Consider the following 22,169-nt stretch of genomic DNA (forward strand, 5'->3'; position numbering starts at 1 on the left):
AACTGAATATCTTTGGGTTCTGGACAAAACAAGACTTAAGGGTGTCATCTTGGACTTTAGGAGACACTGATGACATATTTGCACCATTTTCTGACATTTTATGGAACATACAACTAATTGATTAATCAAGAAAATAATTGAGAAATGGATCAGCAGTAAGCAGTCTGCTGGCATGACAGTAAACCTCTATTACCAGTAAGCCAAATAAAAATGAGTGCTACAGGTCAGTACAGTTTAATTAATTGTCACCTTGTATCTCCAGTTTTTGGTATTTTCAAGTTTTCAGATCAGTTAAAGAAAGAAAGAAAAGAAGAGACAGAAAGCAGGCATTAATGAAGGAATGTAAGAAAGGAGGAAAGAAGGAAGGAAGAAGAGACAAGAAAAAAACCTACTGACATCGTTTTATGAGCTGGTTGAGTGTGAAACATTCTGCAAAGTAGCTACAGCCATAAAATCACAACATTCCCTCCGCAGCCCTGTGGACAGACCGACTGACTGAAATCACACTTTTCACCCCACAGTGGACGAACACAGCAGACACACAATAAAATGAAACCTGACAAATGATGCATTTCACTGCCGGGTTTACAATGATCACCCTGAGGGCTGCTGCATCTGCAGCCTCAAACCAGCTGACAACCAGAGGGACACCGCCATGTTGGAACACATGTTTACTGACTGTTTGGTTTTCTAACGGCTTGCTGAATATTTTTCCAGTCAAACAGTGAGTCTTACCAACAGCCTGACTCTCACTGGCGTCTTCACTTGTCTTGTGTCCTTCTCTGTACTTCTGCTGCTTGGCGCGAATTCTCTGCATCCTGAGAGAAGGGGACAGGAAAAAGAAAGACAGGAGACAGAAGAACAGAACCTTTACTCGCTTTTAGAGACACTTTGATGGAATTTGTTAATTTATTCATTACATAAGATCTTGAGTTCGTTATTTCGTCTTTCATATTAAACACGACTTCAGAGTTTCTTCAGAGAGCAGTTTCTCTTTGCAAATTTGCCAAAATGTTCATTGTTGAATACATTATATGGCCAAAGGTAAGTGGACACACCTGTACTTTTGGTCTGTTTCTGTTTTTCCTTAGTTGGGCCCCTTCCAATGAGTGCAAATCTTAATACCACATCATACAGTGATACTTTAAACAATAGTTTTCTTCCAAATTTGTATCGGCAGTTTGTGTTTTTCCTGGTCCTGTTTGCTGCTATGCACAAAGTCAGCTCTACCAGTTTGCTGTGGAGGAACTTGACTGGCCTGCACCAAGTCCTGACCTCAACCCCATCCATCACCTTTAAGATGAACTGGACGTTTGGGAACATAGGACCAAGGGAACACAGGATCTTGGGAACTATGAATTCTAGGAATTTAGGATCTTGGGAACCTAAGACCCTGAGAACATGGGATCTTGGGAACATAGGACCCCAGGAACATAGGATCTTGGTAACATAGGGCACTGGGAACGTAGGATGTTGGGAACATAGGATCTAGAGAACTTGAGATCCTAGGAACATAGGATCTCTTGGGAACATAGGATTTTGGGAACTTAAGACTCTGGGAGCATGGGATCTTGGAAACTGAGGATCTTGGGAACAGAGAGCACTGGGAACATAGGATGTTGGGAACATAGGATCTAGAGAATTTGAGATCCTGGGAACATGGAACCTTGGAAACTAAGGACCCCAGGAAAATAGGATCTTATGAACCTGGGCCTGTGAAACATAGGATCTTGGAAACTTTAGGATCTTGGGAATTGAGATGCTGGGAACAAAAGATCTTAGGAACTTAAGGCCAGAGACATACTTGTTGTTTAACCATGCGTTTATGTTCGCGTATGCGTAGCGTTAGTTTCTGAGGACACGCACAACCATCACTCCAAATGGATGCAGGATACGCGAGGCAGCCATGAAGCGTAGGGGTGCACAGGGGTGCGTACGCAAGCGCGTAGTTAAAAGCAAATATATCTCCTGCATAAGACACTTTTTTGATGCACGATGTACTGTGAAAACTCACGATCTCTTGAGCTGTGACAGAGATTTCCTCTCAGCTTGTTGGTGGAACTTAATGTTCTTGATGATGCTGGCTTTGAAGAGCTCAAAACCCCTGGAAGGAAGAAACAACTGTCAATGCATTTATCAGCGAATAACTGGAAAGCCAATATCCACAGCAGCTTCATTCCAATTAACAGAGAATAAAAACTAAATTTCTTTGTTAGCCCTTTAATAACGTGATGACCCCCCCCTTTTCATTCATTCAGTCAGTAATAATCTGTACATTGTGTGCTACCTGGAGGCCTGTTTAGCAGAAGCCTGCAGCTCTGCCACCACATGCAGGAAGTAGAAACTGAGGAAGACCCTCCTCTGCAGCAACAGACAGAGGAAACAGATACTGTCCCAGATGATCCCGGCCTCTTCTACAGGGAGGCTGCATGTCTTATCACTCACTGCTTTCGCTGTTAGGAGAAGAAATACACAGTAACACTTATGCACAGCCATAACTTCAGATAAAGAAGCCATCTAACATTGATATTTTTGTAATTTCTTGTATTGTTTAATACCAAATCATTTTCCCTTCATATACCAATCATGTACAGTATTCCACAATGCAATAATAAATCATTTGTGCTTAAATTGTTGTGGTGTATTGTTATTATTAAAGCACTTACGGTCATAGTATCCTTTGACTGTGCAGACCAAACTGAAGAGCTGAATGACCCAACAGAAGTTCTTCTGCATTTGAAACACAAACACACACGCCAGGATCTGAAACACAAACACACACAATGAGAAAGAGAGAAAAACACAATTCACTTTTTTCTAGGTAAGGTCAGGGTTTGTACCTGCATCCATGTGTGGAGATTTCTATTCAAACTCCTTAACAATTGCATCCCATAATACTAAAGAAGACTGTCCCATGATAAAACCAACAGCAGTAACAGTACTACAGTACTTTGGGGCCAACGTTGCACCAGAAAAGTAGATCCAGTGTTTGAGAGAAGTTAAAGGCAGTTACTCACAATCAGTCAAATGCTGAAGGTAATGTCACCAACAGTGACATTTTAAAAGCATTTTTTGATGGTGTGTGATTTAATAAGAATTCAGCTCAGCAACAAATCAAAACAATCCAATGACATGACAATGACAATGCTGCTGGACTTGAAATATCTTTATTTATTCATTCATTAATTTATTTATTCATTTATTTCATCAATTGAAATAAATAAATTACACTGTTCTTGCTTTAACTGAATCTCATCTAATTTAATTGAATAAAATTAATAATTTAAGTTGACTTTATTTATTTTTTTAATTCAAATTAATTTGATGTAACTGATTGTCAATTCCATTTTAAATATAATGTAATTTACTTTAAATATTTTGTAATGAATTAAATTAAACATAGACATGGTGGGTGAATCAGTTCAGAAACATGATGTCATCCATAGCAGCTTTGTGAAAAGATCTTCAGAGGAAACTCTGCCTAAAACCTTGACCACAATTTAACAGAACTCTTAAGATAAAGTTTCTCAATACTCAGCAACTCAAAAAACTCGACTATTGTGGTTCTTGATTATTGTATTTGTATCTTCTTTCATAAAATAAGAACAAATGCTGAAATCAGTTGAAACAGACAGCAACTATTTATAACATGAGGTTCAATAGAATTATGAAGATTTATGGACTGATGCAATCATATAAACAGCTTCACCGAACATTTTTAATTAGTTATTTCTATTATAATTTTACTAAATACTTGGTAAAAACATCCCTTCACCATCTTCTAATGTCCACAGTGTGTACACTACAGTGTGCTTGTTGTTGTGTTTGCATGATTAAAATAGGGCTCTAAACTTCATCACCTCCCAGAATCTCATTTGTTTGAACACTTGATGCTGCAGATAGCTGATGTTTTTGTAGTTTATCTTTTACTGAGTACAAAGACAAAAAGTTAGAGGGACCAAGATGCCTCTAAAAGCTGCAAACTAGCAAATGATGAGCTGTGTACTTACTGATAACATGTTTTTAGATATGATGACTGCCACGTTATACATGATGAGACAGTCCCACAGGGCCAGGCGGGTCCTGGATGGTTTGACCAGCAGCTTCGTCCCAAACAGCAGGAAAAAGAAACAGGCGAGCAGGTAGCCCAGTCCGAACACAGAGATCCTGGTGGCCCCTGTGATGAAGACCACCGACAGCACGAACCAGAAGAGGTGACGGAACACCAGAACTTTGGCCATGTCCAGGTAACTCCTGCAGGAGGACGGGGACACAAAGACGTCATTATGAACTATTGAAAGGTTTTGAATGATATATAGTACAGCTCATAGCAAATGATGACAGCAGACAAACACCTGGTCCAGCTGTGGATGATACAGTCATAAATCAGACAGACAGACATGTATGTACCTGCAGTTAATAAAGTTTGGTGCGGGGTTAAACAGTCGACCCTCCATTGGGTCGGGGTCGTCCGTGTTCTCTCCTGCCAGAACCATCCACTCCTCTGTGTGCTCACACTCAAACACCTTCCACTGCTGAGACACACACATCAGCAGCACAAAGTCCGCTGTGGACACACACAACAACACAATACACCTCCATCATCATCATCATCATTAACAACATAAAACTGGAGAACTGCCTGCTGTCTCAAAGCACCCACTCTGGTGCTGAGACAGACTTATGGAGCTAATGTGACACTGACTTCAATAAAAACTGCTGAAGGTACAGAACAATTGCAACTGCTTTTATTACGCTTATTATTTCATTCAGTGTTTAGCTGCTGTCGGTGAAATTCAACACATCCTACAGATCTATTACGTGGATATCAAACCCGGACAAGGGAGCATTGTGCACTTTGAGCCAGTGGAAGGTTTTCAATAAGGGGTGCCAGCAGCAGCAGCTCACTGGCCCACTGGAAGACTTTGCGAGGTGTGAAAATCATGGAAAAGTCTTTAAATTCCTGATTTATGCTGTTGAAAATTGCTCTTATTTCTCTGAGGAAATCTGAGGCTGTTCATCATCTGTTACGTAAACTCTTACCCTGTGAGTGTTTTCAGATTGTTTCTTTACAATGTGCGATTTGTGAAAAAATCAGAAGTTAAAGCAGATGTTAAAGTCACATTTATAGAATAATTAGGAACTTTAATAAAACGAGCTAAGACTTAAACACTGCATTTACAGGAATACTTTTAATCCATTTAAAAAGTCTTAGTTAATGACGTAGTGTGATATTGTCACTTGCATGCCTTGTGAATCTGGGCTTAACTGGATCAAGTGCCTCCTTTGTCACAATCAAAATGGTTGTAACCAGAACTTTTGGTCCTAATTCAATTTCCCGCATTTTGAGCAATCCACAGACCCCTTGAGGGTCTACAGCAGTCACTCCCAAAGTCTGGGTCGAGACCCACAAATGGGTCACAGGAGATTTTATTTGGGTCCCCAAATAAAAAAAGACTATGGGGGAAAAAAAATGTGCAAATGTAAGGTTTAGATCTGCAGGACACCTTTCATCAATGATTTAAAATGTACATCTTGTTTTACTCATGAGAGGAAAAAACAAGAGCCTGTTAATTTTGTCTAAATGCACTAATTTTGTCTCATTTCCACTGTAGGCTAAAATGTTGTTTTATATAATATTGTTTTCCTGATGAGAGCAAATAAAAACAAAGAGGTGGTTATTTTTCATGTATAAAGTTCAAACATGTTTTCTATAATGTGTCAAGATAATATAAGGTGATACAGAAACTTCAGGAACTCTTCTCACAATTTATTTAAAGCCTATTGGAAATTGGGTCATGAAGGTTTGACATTTTTAAAAAGTGGGTCCCCAGAAAAAAACTTTGCGAAACACAGGTCTACAGGACAGAGGGATAACTTTTGTCCCCACAAGAGATAAATAATAATTCAACAGAGGCAGAGGGGAGGAAATACCCCCCAGCAAATCACACTGAGCTTCTTTATACTGAAAAGTAGTGACGGACAAAGTGGAACTGATTGAAATAAACTGGTTCACACAGTATTTCTGATGAAATGATACAGATAAATGAATGAATGAACTGACTCTGACAAAGACACAGAGAAGCACACAAACTGACCTATGAGGTTTTTGGAGTTGGGTATAGTGTAGAAGTCGGGCAGATAGATCCATTTAATGAGGGCTGAGTTCATCAACACCGGAGTGTTCCAGCGCCACGGGTAGTCTGCAGGAGAACACACACACAGGACACACAGACAGGTACAGGTTGGTAAGCAGCAGTAGACACAGTACACAATTTAATACAGTTACACATTTGTACAGCAGATCTATCTGATGCCATATAGGGAAACACCAAACTTTAACCCATAAACACGGAGAATCATCCTGTTTTAAAATATAACATGTACAATGTAACACACTGAAGTTTCCACTTTGCATTCATTTCACGATAAATTGTAATTTCATTGTATGTAGCAGGCCAAGCAAAGGATGTGTGTGTATGTATGTGTGAGTGAGTGAGAGGGAGTTGTAGATATTTTTATCTACAAAATGGACAGATGTGAAACAGTCCAGGAACCACTGGAATATGGACACAACAGCCCAGTCGGATGGTTCAGCCAAAAGCTCATGGATAAGAAATTAACCCCTGAGTGGGATGGTTCTTTGTGGTTCTTTCTTGTGGAGCATTTGTTTAAGAAACCCCAGGAGCCACATGTGCTTTTTATGAGTTAGCGTACTATTTATCATGGAAACAGTGTCATATTAAAAATGGCACATTGCTGAAGTTGATAATGAGGACTGACCGATGCAGAGAGCAGGCGGGATGCCCACACACAGCAGGTACTGGTAGATCATGAAGATGGACAGGAAGAGGCAATATTTGGGCCAGATCTGAGCGATAGCTGCCCGCCGCCGCCTCACCAAGATGGCTACCAACCAACAGCCGTGGATTATCACCAGGAAGTTCATCCGCTGGCCAATCACATTTACCGTCATCAGGAAGCAAATCTTGGAAAAAGAGGGGAGGTTTTTGGAGATTGAAATCAAATAAAAATAGAAACTCTAATTAAATGTTTTTTTTTTCCTTCATTTACATCCATATTTTCTGGTCCTAACAGCCCCGGCGATCTCTATAGTTACCTCTAATCCAAACTTGTAGAAGGTGTAGTTGAGCAGGTACTTGAAGCAGGGGACCAGGCCCTGCTTCAGAGTGTCCCTGGTGGCTTTGGGAAACAGAGCGGGGATGGTGGGTGGAGATCGCTGGAGCTGACGGTAGTGATGAGCCTGGTGACGATACACCGTCGCCTCAAACACCAACAGCATCAGCACTAATAGATGGTTCTGCAAGAGGGCGTTCAGGACATGAGGTCAATGATGAGATGAATTAACTGGGTCTTTAGATCAGCTGTGAGGTGGAGCCAAAGCACTTTAATACATCAACAGACTCAACACATAAAGGAAAGACTCTGTTTGGGAACTTTACTCTTATCCAGGATTTACTCCAAAAATAAGAAAGTCTAGTCTCGGTCTAATCAGAGAAAGCTGTTTAACACTAACTGAAGATTCAGACAACAGTATTTACCGCAATCTCAACACAAAGAGACATACACATATACAATAAATTAATTTCCTGTTCTAACAGATCATGGAGGAGCCCCCTAAGTATTCCAAGGGTTGGATGTGAAACATCCAGAGTACTGACAGAACTGTGAACTTAAATATAGTTGGGATTTTAAAACAGTTTTTATAGATATTTTTAAATATATTGTTTAAAGGTTGGTTCACCCAAATTCCAAAACAGTTTTTTCCTCATTTGCACTTAGTAGTATCAACTAATCTAGTATATGGAAATAGTTTTGGTTTCATTTACCCAGGTTTTACAAAAGTCTAACAAATGAAAGTTTCTTCTTCATTTCTGCTGCTCACAGCACTGAAAAATTACAGCAACTGTAAAGGGACAGTTCACCCCAAAATCAGAAATACACATTTTTTCTCTGGCCTGTAGTGCTAATTATCCTTTTATTGTTTTCGTGTGCAGTAGTTTCATGTTGGAACTACTTTCTTTCTGGGAGAAAAAAATAGACAGAAAGTAGCTCCCACATGAAACTGCTCACAGCTAGGTCTGTGGATTATCTTGAGTAACCAGGTCATGATTTTTGGAAAGAGACACTGCTGTTGAGTTTTTTCAAATACATTTGAAGTTGAGTGCCAACTAGTCCCTTTATATTGGAGAGAAGGCAGACATATCTATGGCTGATATCAAAACTCTGCAGCTCACACCAAAACTATCTAGATGGATAAACAGCTCTACAGGGCAGGGGGAAAATATGTATTTTTGATTTTGAGGTGAACTGTCCCTTTAACACAGACCTCCCTCCCCAGAAACAGTGCAGACAGGGCAGAAATCTCAGTGAGAGAGAAAAAAACCCAAAGCATCAGCATGTATTGTTAATGAGGGAAAAAATAGATATAGCATATTAACATTACACACATACAGTACACTGTGTATTGTATATACATACATGGGAGAATTCTTACTGGAATCACATCTATTAAACATACAGTACATTGAACACACCTTGCTGTATCCCAGTACAGTAGCATCTTTCCTGATGCCGAACCATTTGGCTGGATCCACCGGCTCCTTATACAGAGTGGAGTTGATCATCTCCTCTGGTAACAGGTTGGTCTGATTTGGCTGTGAGGAAAAGACAAAGTCAACACATCATAGTCAGGATGATCAACAGCTTATCACTGCAGCTCCCACTGGAGCATGATGCTTCTTTCTTTCATAGAAGACAAAGTGGGAATAATCCACTCATAATGTTCACTGAGCACCAGATGTGGATGAATCCACCACAGAAAATGTTTTGTTTGAGTAAAATTACATGTATCAGCTGTTTTAGGAAATTACTGCAATTCTAAGTTCTAGAGGTTTTTTCTTTCCATAACAGAAGTGTGGAAGTCTTCTGATCACTCTGAACTTTGTACCTACACTGTAAAAAAGAAAAAGTTGAGAAAACTCAAAATTTCAAGGCAACACGCTACAATAGATTTTTGAGTTTTGAGCCCAACTCAAACTCTAAAGTTTTGAAATAAACTTTAAAAAGTTTTGCTGACCTGTAATCTTTAGTTGAGATCATTTATGTTTCTTCTTTAGATAAACTTGAATTAATTTACTTTACTTTACTAGTTTCTAAAATTCAAAGCATTAAGTTTATCTATAAAAAAAAAAAAAAAGTAAAGTATCTCAAAAAAAAGTAGTTGGTAAAACATTTTCAAACCTTAAGAATTTGAATTTGGGCTCAAAAATAAAAGATCTATTGCAGCGTGTTGCAGTCGTCTCAACTATTATTTATTTATTTATTTATTTATTTATTTATTCATTTATTTTTTATAGTGCATCTGTTGAGCTGAATTAAATGTATATGAACATCTACATCCCATTTTTTTAAAATGACCAAATCAATGTGACCCAAGTCACAATAAGCCTTATAAATAAATTCTAGTAATAGTTCATTTGTGCACAAATTAACGTTCCTGACCATTTTTACTGCTATTTTTACCCTGTATTTTCTTGAGGCTTTATTGAAAACATAAATACATGTTAAAACTTTGTAAATGAAAAATACATTCATTTAGGCTGAGTTAACAGACCAGCACCTTGTTTTTATTTCCTCTCATCAGGAAAACAACACAAGACAGTTTAGCCTCCTTAGTACATGAAATAAAATAACTGCATTTAGATGGAATTAAGAGGTTGTTTTTTCCTCCCATCAGTAAAACAATGAACACGTTTAAATGCTTTATAAAAGTTGTACTGTAGATATAAATCTCAAATTTGCAGAATTTCCTCTATTTATTTCAGGACCCAGATAAAATCTCTTGTGACCCACCTGTGGGCCCAAACCCTCGCTTTGGTAAAGACTGTGTTCGACTGTACTGTTGGCATAATGCAGACATTCAATGAAAAAGGAAAATAACTTATTTCAACCTAATTTTAGCGATGATTTTTTCAATATTGAGCAGCACATCAGAGTTTCCATGTTTAGGTGAAGTGTTCCTCTGTGAGAGGCTGAGAGTAAAACTGGTTGAGCAGCAGCGTGGAAAAACCCCTGTTCTATATCAAGCCTGATGCGTTGTAAACAGCTCTAATTGCAGACATAGAGTGGTAAGATTGAACAGATTACTGTACACCACCACAACAAGAGACATCCAACCCCCTCAGCTGGCATGTGTGTGTGTTTAGCAGCTATTAGTTTCACCACGGGGGCAACCGAGGCCGCGTCCAGACTCAGCACAAACGTGCCACATTATTGTTCTAATAAAGCTTTGGTCTTTGATGTGGTGTGTGTGTGTGAGGGAAGGATTCACTGATACTCCTGTTCCGCTGCAGCTCTTTGACCCCTGGGCGTCCATGATCAGAGGAATAAAGCTGGCATATGTTTTGTGACCAGAGCCTGGTTCAAAATCCCCAAATCACTGCAAACATCTTTGAATTATCAGTGAATCAAAAAGGTCTGCTGCTCCGCTGAATGAGAAACACCAGGGATGCACCTGAATCAAAATACATCATTTTGGAAAACACAGATAATGTGATGAAAACATCACATTCATTCTATCCAAAGTTGCTTTTAGCATTTTCTGACATTATTAATCAATTAACTGAGGAAAATAATCACCCAATTAATCAACTATGAAAATAATCATTAGTTTTTCAGTTTCAGTGTGTATATGTTTTTGATAAAAAGCATCAAGGTAATTTAGAGTGATGCAAAAATAGCCAGGAAGGTTAATTTATGCACAAATTACAACTATTACCAGAATTTAATTATAAGGTTTGTTCTGGACTGGGTCACAATGGTTTGTAATTTCAAAATACTGGGTCCCCGGAAAAAAGTTGAGGATGCTCTGGTATATATAAGTGGATGACACAGAAAATACTGCAAAGTGAGAAAACAAACCCAAATACAGAAACACAGCCTGATACAGAGACGCTGCAAGCTGCACTGGAGGCAACAGAATTGAGTTACACACCGGACATTTCAAGGGGACACAAACTTTTACTTGTGATGGAGTATTTTTACATTGTGGTATTGTAAGACAGGAACTTTTTTTATGGAGGGGCAGACTGGGAAATGAAGATTATTTTTTGGGCTTTTTTGTCTATATTTGATAGTGGCAGCCGAAGATATGACAGGAAAGGGGGAAAAGAGAGAAGGGATGACACGCAAAAAATGGGCCACAGGCAGGAGTCGAAGCAGCAGTCACTGCAGAGGACTGACAGCCTCAGTACATGTGACACACGCTCCACTGACTGAGCTACAGTGACTGTACGTCTTTATTCATTTATTTTACCTTCAGAACCAGACAGTCCCATTGGTAGCTTCCACAAGTTCTTTCTTACCATTGAAGCAAAATAACTGAAATATAACTCTTGTAACAGATACTGTTAATGAAGCGAATGTGTGTGCAGACATGTCTTACCAGGCTACAGTTACTGGAGTACTCGACCGGGTTGACGACGCTGAGCTGGTACAGCATCTTACACACGATGATGACACACACCCACACTGTGGACAGACAGGAAGCCATGGGTCTGAAGCGACTGTAGGGCATCGCCAGAGACCACAACACCACCAGCACCAGGTTCATCACAGATGGCTACACATAAACACACAAATGAACAGCATTTAGGTCATCACACACTCATGAAAAATGAACATGTTCAAGATTATGTGAAGTATGATATTTGTTTAGGTCATCATCTCTGAGGTTAAGTTTTTGTGTCACTCCTTTCACATACACAGCAGCCATTCCTACAGACTGTACCTCTTGAAGTGCGACCCACACAGAGAAGAAGGCCACCATCTTGAGGATGTGCAGCTCCAGAAGCCTCCAGAGAAACACCTGAACTTTGGTGAGAATGTCCGAGAACCTTCTGGACAGAACCAGTAACCTGTCCATCACCAGACCCCACTTACTGGGCACCAATTCCACTGAGGGACGGGAGACTGAGAGTGAGAGGATAAGAAGAAGGAACAGTAGAAACAGAAAAACAGAAAACAACTGAGAAGAATTTTTTTGCTGTCTTGAGTGTACTTGCATGGACACACCACCAAAAGTCAGATAAATAAAAGAAGTTTTTACAAGAAATAAAAACACTCATGTAAGCTTCTTGAAATTTACAACAGAAGCAACACTTCAGCAGAAGTATCTGGTCCACAGCCCTGACTTCATTACAGCCATCACTGTTCCAGAGCAGCTTCAATTTCTATTTATCATTTTTTTTTATTTTTGTTTTTCTCACCAAAGCTTTATATGACCATAGAGTAACTGGCAGACTCATGATAATAATGGTTACTACTATAATAGAGGTATATGCAAATGTGGCCATCAGTGGTTCACATAAACTGTATTACCTATGACAGTATTACACTCAGCAACAATAAAAAATGAAGTGCAGGGATTATGAAGAGTGTCATGATAAGAGCTAAGCTAACCCAAGCTAAGTCTACTACTGCCTAATGTTTGTTCATAAAAACGTAAAATGGATGAAATGAAACTAAGGCTGGAAACAACTTAGACAGACACAACACCAAAAATATCTGTGTGTGATCCAGAACATCGCCAACTATAAAAGCAGGAGGAGCGCTCACATCCTCCTAAGGCCACGGTGCCAGATGAAGTATTTAATGTTCACTTTAATCTCTGCATCAAAGAGTGAACTGTCAAGTCCATAATAATGGAAATACATGAGAAATGCTGCAAAAAGTGTGCCATATTTAGCACTGACTGAGGCGTGGCACTGATCCACACAATGATATATGAAGGGAAGGAATATAATACTTGGAATATAATTACTCATTTGTGTGTCAATATAAATTGCCACTGTTGTTTTTTTTTATGTGGCAGTCAGCAGTTCCCATTAACTTTGCAGCATTTTTGTTTAAATTTGTGATCTTTTCACCTTTATTGCTGAAACAAGTATTACCTACAGCAGAAATACACACGCAGGGATTAAATTAAATGGACCTTGAGACAATCACTCAGGAAGAAAGCTAAACTAACCCATCTTAGACCTGAGGCTATTCCACTAACATTCAGTCAAAGGAAAATAAAATGGGCGAAATAAGACCAACTCTAGACTCAGGTTGTGCCAGAAGAGACCGTCTATCTATCCTGGTAAGATGGCATCAAAGGGGAAAATCAGAGGCACCAACAGAGACTGGAGAGAGACCTCAACACCAAAGATATGTAGCAAATGATCCAGAACATCACAGGCTGCAAAGAGCAGGAGCGCTGCCATCAGCTGTGAGGCCACATGGTCAGATAAGATAAACACATTTCATGCTCACTTTGCTCTCCTCAGCAAAGAGTCAGCTATCAATCATAATGCAAATATACAACTAATGCTGCTAACAGTGTACCATATTAAGCATTAAATGGGGCATTGAGGTGAGAGAGTGATCAGTGATCAGTTTTGTAAAGGTAGTGGTGCTTCACAGTTAGATTCCTGTTCTTACATGGTAATTACACATTATAAAGTAACATGAATACATTTATTGACTATTCTGATGAACATCTAAATGCAAACTTGTGATTATAATTAGTAAGTAGCTTGTGATAATAAATAAAGGAGCAACATGAATAATAATTTATGTGTCAATATAAACTGTTTGTTTTCTTTTCTACCTTCATCTTCAGATTCCTCATCGATGTTGGTCACCAGATCTTCCTCTTCAGAGTTCACCTCCACATTACCAGAGTCAGTCGGCTCAGTCTTCTCACTGCTCTTCTCCCTGGAGACAGAGTGTCTCATTAATTATTGCAAAAGGAGAAATACAGTTGTCCGAGGTAATACATGATAGCAGGAAACACCACCACAAAAAACACAGGTTTGAAAGCAAACAGTCAGGCTTGGGGAGTAACAGATTACATGTAGCAGGATTATGTAATCTAGACACAAAAAAAGTAACACATTCCATTACAGTTACAGATAAATAAAATGAAATCAGATTACAGATTACAATTTTAAAGTACAGAATGACATACTACAATACACAGTGCATCCTCTGTTGTCAATTCATTATCATGGCCTCTAGTGAAAAAATGCTTCACTTGATGGAAATTTAGACATTTTTTTTGTCTTGATATCAATCAATAAACCAATTAAAAGTGCACAACAAAGGAAGAAACAGCTGGACAAACTAATAAACCTAAAACCTAAAAGAAATATAAAACACTTAGAGCTGCAATGATTCATTTACTGTTAATAGACTATTAAATTAATCTGCATCTAGTTTGATAATTGATTTGTTTTGAGCCATTTTTGAACAAAAAAAGTCCAAATTCTCTGATTCCATCTTCTTCAATGTGAATATTTTCTGGTTTCTTTATTCCTCTCTGACAGTAAACTGAATATTTTTGAGTATGTCATTTTGGGCTTTGATCAACATTTTTCACCATTTTCTGACATTTCACTGACCAAACAACTTAGCGATTATTTGAGAAAATAAGCATCTATGATGAAAATAATTGTTAGCTGCAGCCCTAAAAACACTACAAAGTACAAAAGTAATGGAAAGTAATCAAGTTACATTACTTTAATATTATGATACTTGGATTACATTACTGACTATATCTTTAAGGTAATGTGAACAGTTAACTGTATCAGAATACATTTTTAGAGTAATAATTAATGGTTGTAAGCAGAGATGTGGTGAGCATATCCCAGGAAAAAAAATGTGATTTATGTCTTCAGCATTTTGAATCATAGACTTTCATGATAAGGTACATTTTCTTAAAATGAAATAAATTAAAACAAATCTTTGTGCAGAAAATTCTAATAATTAACTTTCAAACATTTGAAATATAAAATGAATTAATGAAATATATCATGTGACCTATGTGATCTGTACCTCTGCTATAGTCTCCATGCTTCGATCATGTTTTCTTTAAAGGCTGAAATAAAAACATTTTCCAAGTTCTAACCCTGTGTCTCAGTGGTAATTGATCATTCACTTCCTCTTATATACCATATCTATTTTAAACATTCTTTTCTCTTTCTGCATAATGTCATGTCAGGGTTGATGACTTATCTTGAGGAATATACATAAATGTGTCCAGTAAAATGTGATTTATGGTGACAAGCCCACCCCGCACAAAGCCAAACCCAAAGAAGTGTGTGTTGGGATTTTTGTTGGAAAAGTTTTTGTTTACATTTCCAAGAAAGTGTTTATCCAGTCCAGTTTTTCCATTTCTCCTTTGTGCTCCTCCTCATCTAAAAATGTCCAACAGTCCTCTACACTTCACATGATTTAATCCCTCTCCTAACTAAACACTACACAGATACTAAGTTTAAATCTGCTAGCAATATAAAAAAAACACACATACACACACACACACACACACACACACACACACACACACACACACACACACAAATATTTGCTGGGACATGAGCAGCAGTGTAGGAGTGTGTCGGTTGTGTTACTTGTGTATAGGTGTCACATGCTCCAGGTCAGTGATTCTCATGAAGGGTTTGTGGAAGTAGTGCAGCTGCAGGATGCAGGCCAGCAGGAAGAAGCCGGGGATCAGAATACTGGTGAAGAGTTCGGACAGAGCAAACGTCTCCAGACCGATTGCTGCCAGCCTGAGGACCACAGGGGGACATGATTACACCCTCATTATTTCAGGAACACAGTTTAATTTTGCCCTGAGCCCTGATCTCACATCTACAGGCCTGATAATCACCATTTGTAATGATGCATGAAACATGTGGTGTATGTGTAATGTGTTTGTGTGAGACTGTGAGATTTCTACATGGCCTACAGACACCTGTGAACTGTGATCCCTTTATGGGACAGCTAATTTACCATAATGTCAAACAGCTAGACACAGCTGCTAAAAACTGATGCTAAAATCTATGACACTAAACATTTCATCTAATGACCTGATATTCAATAATAAGAATTCCTTGATCTGACATCAGCTTCAATCAGTTGCTACTAGCATGTCTGATCTCAGATAAACATTCTAAGTAATCAGACGAAATAACCTTTTCTTTTCTCACAAATACAACCTAATTATCTATATTTTAAAATTATGAGCATGGCTGTTCTTGGCCTCTTTTTTTTTTAAATAGAAATTGCAAACTTATAATGAGAACAGAACCAGTCTACAGCTGAGAGAGAGAGAGAAGAATCAGCAGGGTAGGGGAAGACACTGTAAAACAGGGGTGTCAAAGATATGGCCCATGGGCCAAAACTGGCCCCCCTAAGGATCCAATTTGGCCCACTAGTTGACTTTGCACAGTGTAAAATTTACAGAGAGGTCACTCATTCCAATTTTCCAATAAAACGCACAGCTATTCCTGATTTATATTGTTGAAATTACACTTATTTTTGAATGTTTTCAGATAGTTTTACACCTTTGTAGTAAAAGGGAAGAAATTTGGAGATTCTGTTATTTATCAGTTTTTATGCACTGGTTTTACTGGTCTGGTCTACTTGAGATCAAATCGCGCTGTATGTGTATGTGGCCCATGAACTAAACTGAGTTTGACACCCCTGCTGTAAAAGAACGTACTGTTCTTCTGTGAAACCAGTGAAGTTCCTCCAGTATCCAGGGAAGTCTTCAAACTGGTAGGTGTAGATGGAGATCAGCACCAGCATGGTGTAGGCCACAACCAGCCACCAGAAAATCTTCAACAGACGCCTCCACAGAGAGTAGTAGACCTGGGAAATACCAACAAGTCACTCACAATTTTTAGAATTAACACTTCATTTGAAACATATGGTGGTTCATTTCTGCCAGTGTGATGAAAAAAGATTGTGTAAGTCATTATAATGAGAAACTTTCTCAAAATATCATGCTGTTTGGACACCAGAAACAGCAGCTAAAACGGGTTCATCACACTCAAATAAATGTTGGAGAAATTGTGGCACACAAATTCACAATCATACCCACATATTTTAGACATGCACTAAATTAAAAACACTTTGGAAAAGATTTTTGAGGCTCTGAAAACAGTATTTCATCAAAATCTTACAAAAGATTTGAGGATATCACTACTGCGTCTAACACCGCTGGTCACTGAACAAAAATGGACGAGCAAAAGAATATCTTTTACATATACTGACAGCAACAGCAATTAAATGCATCACAATTAAGTGGTTCAAATCTGACCCCCCTACATGTAATATTTAAATTTACCAGATGGAACAAATAACATACATATATACACTCATGCCACTTACCTTTTTTCTTTTATTTATTTATTTGCTTCTTTTTAATTTTTTTTGTATTTTTTGTTTAGCATTTTTCTCCCTAATTTATACTTTGTTTTATTCCAAACATTAATATTTTACTCATTATCTTCCGATACGAAGTCATTATTATGAGACACCAACTTATTATTTTGAGTTATTTCAAGAAAGTTTCTCATTATAACGACTTACAGGATCACATTTCTTTAAACTGGTGGAAACAGTTTGAAGTAACCAAGAAAAAAAGCTCAAAATGAGGTTCCACTATAATTATTATTATTCTGTGGGCCTGTTCTTACCTGATAGAGGCAGAGGCAGATCAGGAACAGCAGCATGTAGATGATCTTGTATCCAACAAGTTTTCCAGCGAAGGAGACCATGATGAACATCCCTCCACACACGTAGATCCAGTATTTGGCGTAGCAGCTCATCACCATGCCTCCAAGAACCTTCAGCACTGATTCATTAGCAGCCCCCTCTTCTGACGAGGATAAATATATGGAATGAAAGTTTGAATGTATTACATATAAAGAATTGTAAGAAATGTCATGTTTTATTCCCAGGCGGAAGGGACAAGAGCTTGAGATGTGTGTCTGAACCTGATGAGATCTGATGAGATCTAATGGGATCTAATGGGTTTGGGTTGGGTCATATTTCTCACATATTTCATGGGCTTATGTTGAGTTTGGGCTGTAGTATTATTATTACCAATAGTAGTAGTAGCAGTATTTTTTTTTCTCCCCAGTTTTGTCGCCGCTAATTCAGATTCCCCCATGTATTGTTCCTGTCACTGCCAACTCCTACTGTTTGGTGTATAGAGGGAAGCTTGTGAAGAAAAGTGGCAGGCTTTAATCTGGTTCGGGGCTGAAATATGCTAACAGGGGCCAAGTTCGGGTCAGTTTTGGACAGAATTTTGTCAGGCTTGGGCCTTGTCGTGCTCAACTTTTCAGGCCCGATAAAAGTTGTAAAGGGGACCCAGAATGAGCATCAAAACCAGGACTGGATGAGCAGACAAAAGAACCAGGTTCAACAGCCTCCCAGAGAACACAGGATCGAACACAGCCTCTGAGTCCAGTGGGGGCAAGTTTGACAACAGAAATTACAGTTCAGAGATGATTTACAGGGACTCTGACCAGGATTTCAACTCCAGGAAGGACAAAGGAAAGATGAACTAAGATAATTTTTTTTTTTAATTTGTTTCTGTCCAGTTTGAATGAAGTGAGTTTCATGATAAATGAACAAGGACAGTAAATTAGTCTTAATTTAGCAAAAGAGAAAAAGTTGGGGGCGGGGCTTGTATTAAGCAGCTCTTGTTGTGGGTGGATCCTGTGTGTGTATTAAAGGCAGGGCTTGAATGTTACCAGGGGCGGGGCCTCTTGTTGTTACAGGATCTGTTATAAATAATAGCCCCGTCAAATTGGTCCTATGTCTCATCCATTCCATTAACCACAAACCCATCTGAATTTGATCAAAGTTTGTCTGAATGTGTGTATTCATGCTGAGAATGTGTGTTTTATCAGAATGAAGCTGTGCTCCAACAGAAGTTAGTGTTCTTAGATGTTCCCTCTCTGTTTATAATGTCAGCATGAGTAAGTGTCAAAGTACGTGTGTGTGTGTGTGTGTGTGTGTGTGTGTGTGTGTGTGTGTGTGTGTGTAACAGATATCTGACCTCCTGTGGTGACTTCCTGTAGTGGTGTGGCCATTTTCCTCTTCCTGCTGAAGTTTTCCTTCACTGACTGACGCACCAACAGCCAGAAGGTCAAAGTGAACAGAAGCTGCAGAGAGACAGAGATAAAAAAGAGAGAGACGGTGATGGAAAAACGCACAGAAAAACACAGAGAGCAATAATTAGGTACACCAGGTTACAGAGAGAGACGCCTCTGACCTGCAAAACAACCAAAATCCCCTCACTTTACTGTCTGTGTCATTCTCATCTGCCAACTATTTCATCAGCAGATTTTTAGTGAGTTTTTCCATGTGTGGAATAACTGCTGTGTATTTTGTATGAATCACTGTCAGGAATCTTCTTGGGCACAGAAGTAATTGCAGCAAAAACAAAAACTCAAGATATGATGATGCCACAATACAATGTCCACAAAACAATATTTATCACGATATTAACAAAAAAAAAGTGGTCAAGTGCTTCATGCTCTCCTTCTTTAATAAAATGAAATAAAAGTAGCAGCCATGACCTAAGCATGTGCAAAAAATTAACATGAATTGTCTTTGGTAATGAATGTCTGAATCATGTGTGCACAACAACAACAACAGCAGCAATCATTTTTATGAAGTAAAATAAAAATAACACAAAATGATTAACTGTTGTGTTTGATATCATCACAGTCCTATATGGACTTCCCTGTAAAAAGTCATGCAAATGTCAAATTTGCAAATGATGTGGAAGATCCCAGCCACAGCTGAGCTGATATGAATAAACTGTCACAATATAAAACCTGATGCTGGGCTGTAAGATGTGTTCATGTGTATGTCTGGAAAGGAACAGAGCGCAGAAGTGTTTTCTGAAGTTGGAATATTGTTAGAGAGCACACTTTTGTACCTGCACTCAAGTATTATGCAGTTATAATGGATATATGTGAGAAAATATCAGCTAAATAGACCAATGTCAGCACAACAAGTTCATTTAAAAGATTAGCATCTGACTGCTAAACTACACTGCTAACTTCCATTCTTAATATTTGGTCTCAATTTAGACAACATTTCAATTTTACAGATTTTCCTATCTATGGTCCCACATGCAGTAACCACACCTTCCTCACAGCCAGATTGAACGCTGTGTCTGCACAACAGCAAAGAGCAGGCCTCATTACATTCAGTGACCTCTATACAGATGGAACTTTTGTCAAACTACCAGTTATCAAATTCATATTACCACACTCCAGCCTTTTTCAGTTTCCAGTTTCACCACTTTGTCAGATCCATCCAGTAGTCCTATCTCAAATATTTAAAATATTATTATGTCATTCAATAAAGAAACACTTCATAAGATCTGAGCAAACTGAGTGGGAGAGCCTGGAATGGATTTATCTGATGTAATATGGGATAGAGCTTTGAATTCAATTTAATTCTATTTAAACTTCTTCATCAAACTTTTTATAGTAAGGCCAGACTGTCTAAGGTCCACCCTGATATGGAAATATGTGGACCTGACCCATGTGTTCTGGTCCTGCCATAGGCTGAACAACTGTATTTCAGACTTCATCTGAAGCGTTTCACAACAACATTCAACCCAGTGATGAACTGGCAACTTTGGATTCCCTGTATTAATGATGAATAAAATGAAAGATGTGTTTGCTGTTGCTACACTCCTTGCACGGTGGAGGATTTCGTAGGAATGGGAGACAGAGCATCCACCCAAAGTTTCTGGTTGGATGAATGACTCAGTGTTACTCCTTAAATTAGAAAAGATCAAATACACAATTAGAGGGTCAACCCAAAAAATCCATACTACATGGGATCCTTTGATAATTTATTTCAAAAGACTTAAGACTCCCCCACAAAATTACTAAAGGTAAATTCATTCATTCATTCATTCTTTTCTTTTACTTTTCAATTTGGCATCACAATCTACTGCAGATTGTTTCTTATACCTCTTGTATAGGCAGTATTAGTAGCTGAGTGGGAGGTAGAAAAAAAAGAAAAAGTTTCTTGTTACATGCTGGTAAGCAGTGCCCTTTTTCTCAAATAAAAAAAGATGCTTAAAGAAGATAAGCATCCTTTTGTCTCTCTCTCTCTCTCTCAGAATGTGAATTTATATGTTGGGATTTCTTCTGGACTAGGAGTTTAAACATATGAAGGAATATGTAGTGACTGTGGATGTGATACAACATGTTGTCTGGTGAAGACAGGAGTTGAGCTCATGGTATTCTGTCAACAGGCCGTACCAGCTGAACTCATGCTCTTCTATATCCCTGTGTAAAGCTATAAGCCTGGTTTATATCACACAACTTCATGGACACGTTTCAGTTTCCAGCAGTCAGGAGTCAGTGACAAAGTTACATTCAATGATAAATATCATACACTGTGTCATAGTGGGAATAACATTTACACTCTCATCTTACCATAGCTCCCAGTCTGAGGCAGGGGTACTGGGCTCTGTCCAGCCCCAGCTGTCTGAGGCTCATGGTTCCCACAGTGGTGGGCAGCTCAGGCTGGAGCTCCATGGCCCAGACGTACTGCAGGCAGCACAGAGCCAGGCCGTACAGCAGGATGAACGGAGAGCACAGTGTGGCTGCATGTCGCCTGCAAAGAGACACAGCTGACTGAATACAGGGCAACACATCCGTCATGATGCAGCCTGGGAAATCTACACTACTGGGTTGGAATCACTTCAGATGTGTGTTTGTTCATTTAAAGAGAGCAGACTGAAACAACACCAGTGATTTTAATGAACACATTCACCAAGCATCAGTTCAAGCTGTCACATTTAAAGATCATCAGTATGTTTATCAGGTTCCTGTCAGCTGCAGGTGTTAACAGTACCTGGCACGCAGGATCCAGATGAGACACGCCCACAACAGCAGAACAAAGGTCAGCCAGCTGTGGTACGTGATGCTCCACACCTGAAGAACATGGACACAGAACATGAGAACAGGATGTGATGCTGTTCTGGTGTGCTGTCTCTCTGAGGGGGCAAAAGTACACACATTCTGTACTCAAGTAAAAGTGAGGATACTTATGGTAGAAGTACTGGTTCAACGTCTTGACTTGGTAAAGGTATAAAAGTAAAAAGTTGTCCTCTGAAGGACATTTCTACTGACTGTGTCTGTGCAAAGCTAACTGAAGCTCACATTTTGTCTGCGGTCGAGTAGACTTCTTTTACATAATTTTGTTATGTCTTTTACGTAATTTTCATCTTGTCACATCTTTCATATTAGTTTTCTTCTTGTTACATTTTTTTT

The 22,169-nt window shown here is 38.8% G+C and overlaps 1 protein-coding gene across 1 annotated transcript in view; it reads right to left on the reverse strand.

The window, feature by feature from the left end:
• Window positions 1-22,169, reverse strand: part of piezo1 (piezo type mechanosensitive ion channel component 1 (Er blood group)) — a 112,132-nt gene that overhangs the window by 22,012 nt on the left and 67,951 nt on the right. Inside the window, exons 11-29 of the mRNA XM_084735178.1 lie at window positions 21,751-21,830; window positions 21,330-21,510; window positions 18,920-19,025; window positions 17,550-17,731; window positions 16,571-16,719; window positions 15,477-15,635; window positions 13,676-13,782; window positions 11,813-11,994; window positions 11,468-11,644; window positions 8,559-8,678; window positions 7,121-7,321; window positions 6,784-6,988; window positions 6,099-6,203; window positions 4,411-4,567; window positions 4,011-4,254; window positions 2,667-2,763; window positions 2,288-2,453; window positions 2,015-2,104; window positions 736-818 (exon numbers count right to left, since the gene is read on the reverse strand). Of these exons, the coding sequence (XP_084591304.1) occupies window positions 736-818; window positions 2,015-2,104; window positions 2,288-2,453; window positions 2,667-2,763; window positions 4,011-4,254; window positions 4,411-4,567; window positions 6,099-6,203; window positions 6,784-6,988; window positions 7,121-7,321; window positions 8,559-8,678; window positions 11,468-11,644; window positions 11,813-11,994; window positions 13,676-13,782; window positions 15,477-15,635; window positions 16,571-16,719; window positions 17,550-17,731; window positions 18,920-19,025; window positions 21,330-21,510; window positions 21,751-21,830 (2,791 nt within the window). The remainder of the gene's footprint in view (window positions 1-735; window positions 819-2,014; window positions 2,105-2,287; window positions 2,454-2,666; window positions 2,764-4,010; window positions 4,255-4,410; window positions 4,568-6,098; window positions 6,204-6,783; window positions 6,989-7,120; window positions 7,322-8,558; window positions 8,679-11,467; window positions 11,645-11,812; window positions 11,995-13,675; window positions 13,783-15,476; window positions 15,636-16,570; window positions 16,720-17,549; window positions 17,732-18,919; window positions 19,026-21,329; window positions 21,511-21,750; window positions 21,831-22,169) is intronic.

This window comes from Lutjanus erythropterus, chromosome 14 (genome assembly GCF_056507025.1).
Source record: "Lutjanus erythropterus isolate fLutEry1 chromosome 14, fLutEry1.hap2, whole genome shotgun sequence".
Taxonomy (NCBI): domain Eukaryota; kingdom Metazoa; phylum Chordata; class Actinopteri; order Lutjaniformes; family Lutjanidae; genus Lutjanus; species Lutjanus erythropterus.